The sequence below is a fragment of the Rutidosis leptorrhynchoides genome, chromosome 9 (assembly GCF_046630445.1).
Source record: "Rutidosis leptorrhynchoides isolate AG116_Rl617_1_P2 chromosome 9, CSIRO_AGI_Rlap_v1, whole genome shotgun sequence".
Taxonomy (NCBI): Eukaryota; Viridiplantae; Streptophyta; class Magnoliopsida; order Asterales; family Asteraceae; genus Rutidosis; species Rutidosis leptorrhynchoides.
In genome coordinates, this window is record NC_092341.1 from 298,836,560 (window position 1) to 298,847,167 (window position 10,608).

At 34.9% G+C, this 10,608-nt stretch overlaps 1 protein-coding gene across 1 annotated transcript; it reads left to right on the forward strand.

Moving 5' to 3' along the window:
* Positions 1 to 3,865: 3,865 nt before the first annotated feature.
* On the forward strand, positions 3,866 to 5,347 carry LOC139868903 (uncharacterized). The gene is made up of 3 exons (XM_071857240.1): positions 3,866 to 4,130; positions 4,260 to 4,552; positions 4,625 to 5,347. The coding sequence occupies exons 1-3, from the start codon at positions 3,866 to 3,868 to the stop codon at positions 5,345 to 5,347; spliced, it is 1,281 nt and encodes a 426-aa protein (XP_071713341.1).
* Positions 5,348 to 10,608: the final 5,261 nt, after the last annotated feature.

Consider the following 10,608-nt stretch of genomic DNA (forward strand, 5'->3'; position numbering starts at 1 on the left):
GAAATTTTTAGCCAGTTCTGCAAATTTTACAAAAATATAAGCTGAATCACCCATTCTTGTAATCTTCTTGTGACTTTCATCGTTTTAATGAAATGTTCCATTTTAATATATTTCAATGAATGTTTGATTAGTTAAGTTGGTCTGTAAATTATTTGTGAAGCTGACCATATAATATAATTATGAGTGAGAAAGTTTGGGGTATATTGATCTCCAGCTGGTTAATTGGAAAAATGGGTCGGGTCCTTTAATCTTCAAAGAGGGTTGTGATATTGAATCTCCATAGTACCATCCACTTGCGCTTCATGGTAAGCTTCTATTATTACTCAGATTTGACTGCCTTAATTATATATTTACTCGGACATTAGCTAAGGAACTTTTTTTAGAGATGACTAGATGGGTCGGGTCGAGTCGAGTAAGGGGTTAAGATAGGTGATTTCTTTTACAGCTTGAAATGGCTTGACTTGAAACTCTTCTCGTCCTTACAATTCAAGTTATGATATATTAACAAAATCTTATCGTTTAGGAGGTCTTATGCATTAAAATTACATTTTCGATGACTTTGAACTCTTTGATGTGTTTTTTAGCCAATGTTTTTTTTTTTTTTACTCCTTACAGATATGAAAGATAAGCTGAATCACCCATTCATAAGTAAATGATTTGAAATTGACACCTAAATATAAATTGAATGAGCAAGTTTGGGTTATAATCATCTCTAACTGGTTAATTGGTAAAACATACTGCAATAGTTCGTTTGAGTTAGTTTTCTAGCTTTTAGCTAATTGTGTAAATTAAGTATGTTAGTAGTAGCTTAGTGCATGTGGTTATGTTGTTATGTTTGAGGTTTCTATTTTTGTAGGTTTTTAGCCTCTTCAAACATGGTGCAATAGTTCGTTTGGTTTGGTTCGGTTCGGTTTGGTAGTGCATGTGGTTTAATTAGAGTGCAATAGTTTGTTTCGTAGTTGGTATGGCTTTTGTTTTGTCCGAAACGTTTCAGGAAGGCTGTTGGAGGTCAAGGTTCAGTGCTTTCGTCTCAATCACATTGGTTCAGTTTGATGTAAGTGTTTGTTTTGTGTTTAAGGCTTTTCATCCGTTGAATGAAAAGTATTACTACGTATATGTTATACATATTTAATATATTACTCGAAATATTACTAGTAACTTTGAATGAAAACTTTGAATAAAAAACTTTTGTTCGCTTAGGTTGTTAGGTTTAGTTTTCTGTTTCGAGCCTATCCGTATTTGTTTCTTGTATTTGGTTTTCTTTTTCTCTTTCCGAGAAAAAGATACTGTTATAAAGTTTTCTTTTTTTGCCCAAAAAAAAAAAAAGTAACTTTGAATATTTAGTTTTTTATAAAAAAAAACTAGAATTGTATATGTAATTATGTATATATGATTCACTCGTACTTGTATCTTACACAAGTGATTAAAGTAAAATATCTTACACTCTGATTATGTGATGTTAAGTAATCAGTGCCATTTTTTTCGTATAAGTCCATTTTTTGGAGGTCTTGAAATTTTCTTGTGACTTTTATCGTTTCAGTAAAGATTTTCATTTTAATATATTTTTCGTTTTCGCTCAAAAGAAAGAAAGAAAAAAAAAAATATTAGTTGTTAGTGGGAAGATGAGTTCAGAAAGTTGTGGTAACTTCGATGAGTGAAGTTCATCTGTAAATTATTTGTGAAGCTGATCATATAATTATGAATGAGCAAGTTTTTGTTATATAATTATCAAGATGACTATATTAGAAATGTTCATGTTCATCGTTGAATTGAGAAGTCTATATGTAACTTGGAAAAGTATGCGTACTTGTTAAATTACATTACTGTATATGTTATTATTTAACTTAAAGTTCCAAAATTTAAGAAGATATTTGTATATGTTTAATGTTTAATACTGAAAACAGTCTATGTCTGGTATCCCCAGACAGTAAGACCTCCATCTTAGTCCAGGTGTGCTATATCAGCGCTACCTCAGCACTTCCTTCCCAGGACTAATCAGGACGAACTCAGGACTAAACACTCCCAACAGTTACACCCTTCTTTTATATTTTTTTATAACTTTTTTTTTATAACTTTTTTATTTTATAAATTGGTAACCTCCTCGAAAACTCCTTCATAGGGGAGGTTAAAAAACTCGAATATCTAGCAAACTTTCGGTCGATCTGTGAAGGCGAAGGATTACAAGATTTTGAGCTAAAATATCTAGGAGGTCTCAGCATGATGATTGTCCTTAAAGATAAAGCAAAGGTGGATTCATTCTTACATGATGATAACCATTGCCTCTCCAAATGGTTGGATAACATAAAGTTTGGTGGAAACAGTCCATATCTAGTCACGAGTAGATTAACATGGCTGAACATATTTGGGGTTCCAATTAAATTATGGAAGGAGCACACTTTTCGCAAAATTGCAGGTTGGTGGGGACAAACGCTAGATACAAATAACTGCTCATTCGAAGGTCACCAGAACTTAATTGCGGGACGTGTTTTGATAAAGTCCTGGGGAATCACCCCCATTGAGGAAACTGTCAATCTAAAATACGGCAATAGTATATTCTATGTAAAGGTCAGGGAGGATTTTAATGATTTCGTTCAAATCGACATGGAGGGTGATTGTGATAGTGAATGGGAAGACGACAAGGAGGATCGAGATGATGATGATAATGAGGACGATGAAGAAGAAGAAGAAGGAGAAATCAAGTCATACTTCTCCTTGTCAGACGATGATGAAGATGTAGGTAAACAGCGAAATCCGGCAAATAACTCGGTTGTGGATAAGTTTTCTGATCAAAAGCCACCGGAAAATCCAATGGAAGACGAAGCATCGATCTTCGTAGCAGATAGCATGGGATAGAGAAATTTCAATAATGATGAAGTTTTAGGGAATCGAAAAGGCGATGGAGTAACTTCGAGTCCCAATAAGGGTTTTACAGCGCGTGACAATTTGGGAAAACAAACCGACGAAGATGTAGGTTCAAGTATCCATACACTGGTTCACATACAGCCTATCTCGGTTGGGCCTGATGCAAGCGATAAGGTGAGGCCCAAAAAGATTATTAATCCTAATCTTGATGAGCCCAGCAAGGAAAATAGGCCCAATCCTAGTCAACCAGATAACATCCACTACTCTAATTCGATCAAGCCCATGTATGAAGATAGAAATGGGCCTAGTGGACTGAACGAAAGTTCCAAGGGTGCTGAGGATTTAAACGAAAGTTCCAATTGCAATACGGGGGATAACATTCAAAAAAATCTCAAGGGTTCTGAGGATTTAAACGAAAGATCCAATTGCAATTCAATTCCTGATACAATTGGGTCGAATTCGAGCTCTGTGAAAGATATAGAATCAGGTTCAATCGATGATAGTGACTCGCGTAATATTGTAGAATCGGCCAGAAGGAAAAAAGGGAAAAAGAAAGCAAAAAAGCTAGACACGAGGGATGAAGATACAGGCTTTACTGATAGAGATGAATATGTTGGAATCAGGGAAGATGGAATTAATCTTGAAGTCCCAAGAAGTAGTAAGTCAAACGTTAATGGTAAACCATCGATAATTGGGAATTGGCGCGCCTCCTCGATGATTATGAGGGCTAAGTGCCTAGCCCGATCTCAACACAAAGAGGAAAAGAAAAGGGTAACCGATTCACAAGCATCTTTGAAGAAAAATAACCATGGCAAGGTAAAGTCTAAGTCCACGAGGTCAAAACAATCTAGATCGTTGAACTTGGAAGGTTGTGGGATGAGTTCCCAAAATTCGGAGAAAAGTGTGGATCTTGGGGAGTTTGCAAATCGCATTGGCTTAGTATGGGACGAACACCACAAGGTCTAAGTCTCTACTCTTGTTACTCTCGTATCTTAGTTATTAAATGAAGATTCTTTGTTTAAATATTCGGGGGTTCGGGTCGGGTAAGGCTAGTAAAATAGGAGATTTTAAGAAACTTCTTTTTCGTGAACATCCTTGTATTGTAGCTTTGCAAGAAACTAGATTAAACATTGTTAATAAGGAATGGGTTAATCTTGTGTGGGGGTCTAATGATTTTGAATTTATCCAAAAAGAGAAGATTGGTAACTCGGGAGGGTTTTTGATTATTTGGGATAAAATCGAGTTTACGGTTGAACAAACCCTTTTTAGTGAGTTTTTTTATTGCTATTGCGGGTAGATGGAAAGGGCGCAATGAACTTACTTTTATTGTGAACATTTATGGTCCACACGATGATGCTAATAAATTGAGTATGTGGTCGAGTCTTGATGCTTTTTAGGTGCTCATAATGCGGAATGGGTCCTTTGTGGTGATTTGAATGAAGTTCGAGATCAAAGTGAAAGGAAAAATTGTGATTTTGTTGAGAGGCGGGCTAAATGGTTCAATGATTTCATAGAAAAGAATCAACTCATTGACGTTCCGTTAGGTGGAAAGAAATTCACTAGAATTTGTGACAATGGGGTGAAGTTTAGCAAGTTGGATAGATTTCTCATCTCCGAAAATTTTCATAACACTTGGGGGAATGTTTCGGCTCTAGCTCTCGAAAGAAAGTTATCGGATCATTGTCCTATTGTCATAAGAGATAGATAAATCGATTTCGGACCGAAGCCAACAATTTTTTTTTACGAATGGTTAAATGGCAAGGATTCGAAAAAAGTGGTGGAAGATGCTTGGAACATTAAGGTCGATGGGAAGAGGCTTGATTGTGTTTTTCGTAATAAACTTAAGAATGTCAAGCAAGCTTTGAAAGATTGGAGTAAACCTACTTTCGGGAACCTAGATAATGAAATTGAAGAACTCAAAAGGAAAGTTAGTGATTGGGAGAAAATAGCGGAAAGTCGGGTTTTAAGTGATGAGGATAGAAAGAGTTGGATGGAGGCTAGGAAAAAATTGTTAGAAAAAGACAAGGTGAAAGTGAGTATGGCTAGACAAAAATCGCGGGTCAAATGGGTACAAGATGGGGATGAAAATACCAAATATTTTCACTCGTTGTTCAAAAGAAGGCACTCAAAGAGAAACATTCGTGGCCTAAACATAAACGGGAATTGGTGTGAAGATCCCTCAGAGATAAAACAAGCTGTTCACGACCATTTTAAGGCTCAATTCGGAAAAAAAAACCTGAACAAAATGCGATTTGCGGATAATTCGGTTGTGGATGGGAGTCATTTTCAGCAGGTTACATCGGATACTCCCAGATCTGGCCAGAATGTTGCTGTCCCGAATTTTTCTGATGCCGTAGCAGCCCCTGCAGCCTTTGCAGCTTCTGCAGGTCAGAACTCTGCTGACTTTGGTCCCACCGTAGGCTCTGCTGCTCATTTTTCTCTCGGTAACCCCCTGCTCAGTTACCTGGCCCCATCTCGCAAATAAATGTTGATCAGGCCACATTAATTGAGAGCAGATTCACGGAAAATGAAATCCTCGAAGCAATAACGGAATGTGATTGTTCAAAAGCGCCTGGACCCGATGGCTTCAAATTTAAGTTCTTCTACTTACATTGGGAGTTGATCAAAGGCGATCTTATGAAATCATTAGATTGGTTCTGGGAAAATTGCGATATTTCCAAGGGTTGTAACGCCTCTTTCATTACCCTAGTCCCAAAGATTAACGACCCTCTGGGACTTAACGAGTTTTGACCCATTAGTCTAATTGGGTGCTACTACAAGATCCTAGCAAAAATACTCTCCATTCGTATCCGGAATGTCTTGCCTTCGATCATTGGTTTCGAGCAAAGCGATTACCTTAAAGGTAGATACATCCTTGACGGTTCACTAGTCGTAAATGAGACCATCGACTACTTAAAGCGACAAAAGAAAAAAAGTCTTATCTTCAAAGTTGATTTCGATAAAGCTTTCGATAGCTTAAATTGGGACTTCTTATTAGATATGATGAATAAAATGGGTTTTGGTGCTAGATGGAGAAGGTGGATTCATGCATGTCTCAAATCGGCGTCTATCTCGATTTTGGTTAATGGCTCTCCAACTAATGAATTCTCAATTGAAAGAGGGGTTCGTCAAGGTGATCCGTTATCACCGTTTCTTTTTCTTATAGCTGCGAAGGGTTTGAACCTCTTAGTCAAACGGGCTTGTGGTGAAGGACTTTTTAAAGGGGTAGAAGTAGGGAACGATAAGGTCAACTTATCCCACCTACAATTCGCGGATGACACGATTTTCTTTGGGGAATGGCAGAATCAAAATTTTTGTAATCTCATGAAAATTCTTAAATGTTTCGAAAATTTATCGGATCTCAAGTTCAACTTTCATAAAAGTGTGTTGTACGGATTGGGTGTTACTAGTGGTGAAATTGAAGGTTTGGCTTCTCGTGTTGGGTGTAAGGTAGGTGATCTTCCGTTTTATTATCTTGGTCTTCCGGTTGGTAAGAATATGATCAAAGAGCAAAGTTGGAACCCGGTGATTGATAAATTCAACTCAAAACTCACGAATTGGAAAGCTAGATCGATTTCTTATGGTGGAAGATTAACGCTTGTTAAGTCGGTCCTTTGTAGTTTACCGCTTTATTTTTTCTCCCTATTTCGTGCCCCATTGAGTGTTATAAAAAATCTCGAGAGTATTAGGAGAAACTTTTTTTGGGGTGGGTCGGGTGAGCGTTCCAAATTACTTTTGGTTAAATTGTAGTGACCCGAACTTTTCCATGTTTACATATGTTAATTGAGATTGATATTTACATGATTAAATATTTCCAACATGTTAAGCAATCAAACTTGTTAAGACTTGATTAATTGAAATATGTTTCATATAGACAATTGACCACCCAAGTTGACCGGTGATTCACGAACGTTAAAACTTGTAAAAACTATATGATGACATATATATGGATATATATATATATAGTTAACATGATACTATGATAAGTAAACATATCATTAAGTATATTAACAATGAACTACATATGTAAAAACAAGACTACTAACTTAATGATTTTTAAACGAGACATATATGTAACGATTATCGTTGTAAAGACATTTAATGTATATATATCATATTAAGAGATATTCATACATGATAATATCATGATAATATAATAATTTAAAATCTCATTTGATATTATAAACATTGGGTTAACAACATTTAACAAGATCGTTAACCTAAAGGTTTCAAAACAACACTTACATGTAACGACTAACAATGACTTAACGACTCAGTTAAAATGTATATACATGTAGTGTTTTAATATTTATTTATACACTTTTGAAAGACTTCAATACACTTATCAAAATACTTCTACTTAACAAAAATGCTTACAATTACATCCTCGTTCAGTTTCATCAACAATTCTACTCGTATGCACCCGTATTCGTACTCGTACAATACACAGCTTTTAGATGTATGTACTATTGGTATATACACTCCAATGATCAGCTCTTAGCAGCCCATGTGAGTCACCTAACACATGTGGGAACCATCATTTGGCAACTAGCATGAAATATCTCATAAAATTACAAAAATATGAGTAATCATTCATGACTTATTTACATGAAAACAAAATTACATATCCTTTATATCTAATCCATACACCAACGACCAAAAACACCTACAAACACTTTCATTCTTCAATTTTCTTCATCTAATTGATCTCTCTCAAGTTCTATCTTCAAGTTCTAAGTGTTCTTCATAAATTCCAAAAGTTCTAGTTTCATAAAATCAAGAATACTTTCAAGTTTGCTAGCTCACTTCCAATCTTGTAAGGTGATCATCCAACCTCAAGAAATCTTTGTTTCTTACAGTAGGTTATCATTCTAATACAAGGTAATAATCATATTCAAACTTTGGTTCAATTTCTATAACTATAACAATCTTATTTCAAGTGATGATCTTACTTGAACTTGTTTTCGTGTCATGATTCTGCTTCAAGAACTTCGAGCCATCCAAGGATCCATTGAAGCTAGATCCACTTTTCTCTTTTTCAGTAGGTTTATCCAAGGAACTTAAGGTAGTAATGATGTTCATAACATCATTCGATTCATACATATAAAGCTATCTTATTCGAAAGTTTAAAATTGTAATCACTAGAACATAGTTTAGTTAATTCTAAACTTGTTCGCAAATAAAAGTTAATCCTTCTAACTTGACTTTTAAAATCAACTAAACACATGTTCTATATCTATATGATATGCTAACTTAATGATTTAAAACCTGGAAACACGAAAAACACCGTAAAACCGGATTTACGCCGTCGTAGTAACACCGCGGGCTGTTTTGGGTTAGTTAATTAAAAACTATGATAAACTTTGATATAAAAGTTGTTATTCTGGGAAAATGATTTTTATTATGAACATGAAACTATATCCAAAAATTATGGTTAAACTCAAAGTGGAAGTATGTTTTCTAAAATGGTCATCTAGACGTCGTTCTTTCGACTGAAATGACTACCTTTACAAAAACGACTTGTAACTTATTTTTCCAACTATAAACCTATACTTTTTCTGTTTAGATTCATAAAATAGAGTTCAATATGAAACCATAGCAATTTGATTCACTCAAAACGGATTTAAAATGAAGAAGTTATGGGTAAAACAAGATTGGATAATTTTTCTCATTTTAGCTACGTGAAAATTGGTAACAAATCTATTCCCACCATAACTTAATCAACTTGTATTGTATATTATGTAATCTTGAGATACCATAGACACGTATACAATGTTTCGACCTATCATGTCGACACATCTATATATATTTCGGAACAACCATAGACACTCTATATGTGAATGTTGGAGTTAGCTATACAGGGTTGAGGTTGATTCCAAAATATATATAGTTTGAGTTGTGATCAATACTGAGATACGTATACACTGGGTCGTGGATTGATTCAAGATAATATTTATCGATTTATTTCTGTACATCTAACTGTGGACAACTAGTTGTAGGTTACTAACGAGGACAGCTGACTTAATAAACTTAAAACATCAAAATATATTAAAAGTGTTGTAAATATATTTTGAACATACTTTGATATATATGTATATATTGTTATAGGTTCGTGAATCAACCAGTGGCCAAGTCTTACTTTCTGACGAAGTAAAAATATGTGAAAGTGAGTTATAGTCCCACTTTTAAAATCTAATATTTTTGGGATGAGAATACATGCAGGTTTTATAAATGATTTACAAAATAGACACAAGTACGTGAAACTACATTCTATGGTTGAATTATCGAAATCGAATATGCCCCTTTTTGAATATGCCCCTTTTTATTAAGTCTGGTAATCTAAGAATTAGGGAACGGACACCCTAATTGACGCGAATCCTAAAGATAGATCTATTGGGCCTAACAAACCCCATCCAAAGTACCGGATGCTTTAGTACTTCGAAATTTATATCATATCCGAAGGGTGTCCCGGAATGAAGGGGATATTCTTATATATGCATCTTGTTAATGTCGGTTACCAGGTGTTCACCATATGAATGATTTTTATCTCTATGTATGGGATGTGTATTGAAATATGAAATCTTGTGGTCTATTATTATGATTTGATATATATAGGTTAAACCTATAACTCACCAACATTTTTGTTGACGTTTTAAGCATGTTTATTCTCACGTGATTATTAAGAGCTTCCGCTGTCGCATATTTAAATAAGGACGAGATTTGGAGTCCATGCTTGTAAGATATTGTGTAAAAACTGCATTCAAGAAACTTATTTTGTTGTAACATATTTGTATTGTAAACCATTATGTAATGGTCGTGTGTAAACAGGATATTTTAGATTATCATTATTTGATAATCTACGTAAAGCTTTTTAAACCTTTATTGATGAAATAAAGGTTATGGTTTGTTTTAAAATGAATGCAGTCTTTGAAAAACGTCTCATATAGAGGTCAAAACCTCAGAACGAAATCAATTAATATGGAACGTTTTTAATCAATAAGAACGGGACATTTCAGTTGGTATCAGAGCGTTGGTCTTAGAGAACCAGAATTTTGCATTAGTGTGTCTTATCGAGTTTGTTAGGATGCATTAGTGAGTCTGGACTTCGACCGTGTTTACTTGAAAAATGATTGCTTAACAAATTTTGTTGGAAACTATATATTTTTAACATATGAATATTATGTGATATATTAATCTCTTAACGCGTTTGATATTATGTGATAGATGTCTACCTATAGAACAAGTCCCATTGACTCACCTAATAATAATGAAGAGTCAAATGTAAATTGGAATGATTCATGGACTGATTCACAAGTTCCCGAAGAGGAACCGGAAGAAGAGTCGGAACCGGAAGAAGAATCGGAACCGGAAGAAGAGTCGGAACCGGATGAAGAAATAGAACCGGTGGGGGAAATAATAAAACGGTCAAGTAAAAAAAAATAACCGGATGAAGAAATAGAACCGGTGGGGGAAATAATAAAACGGTCAAGTAAAAAAAAATCCTCAACCAACCGACCAAGGTTAATTATGGTCAATGGTGTTTCCGCCAAGGAAGCAAAATATTGGGAGGATTACCAATTCTCCGATGAATCGGATTCCGACGAGAATTCCGATGATGTTATAGAAATTACCCCAACTGAATTTAAAAAGGCAAAAGAAAATAATAAGGGAAAGGGCATAAAAATAGAGAAATCTAATTCCAACCCCGATGAACTTTATATGTATCGTCAACCCCCGAAGTCCTTA

What these genes read in the sequence shown, in the direction of transcription:
- LOC139868903 (XM_071857240.1), top strand. Translation starts at nt 3,866, where the DNA reads ATGAAGATTCTTTGTTTAAATATTCGGGGGTTCGGGTCGGGTAAGGCT. An exon ending in GGTTGAACAAACCCTTTTTA is followed by an intron (nt 4,131 to 4,259) that starts GTGAGTTTTTTT and finishes GATGCTTTTTAG; the next exon opens with GTGCTCATAATGCGGAATGG. An exon ending in TATCGGATCATTGTCCTATT is followed by an intron (nt 4,553 to 4,624) that starts GTCATAAGAGAT and finishes TTAAATGGCAAG; the next exon opens with GATTCGAAAAAAGTGGTGGA.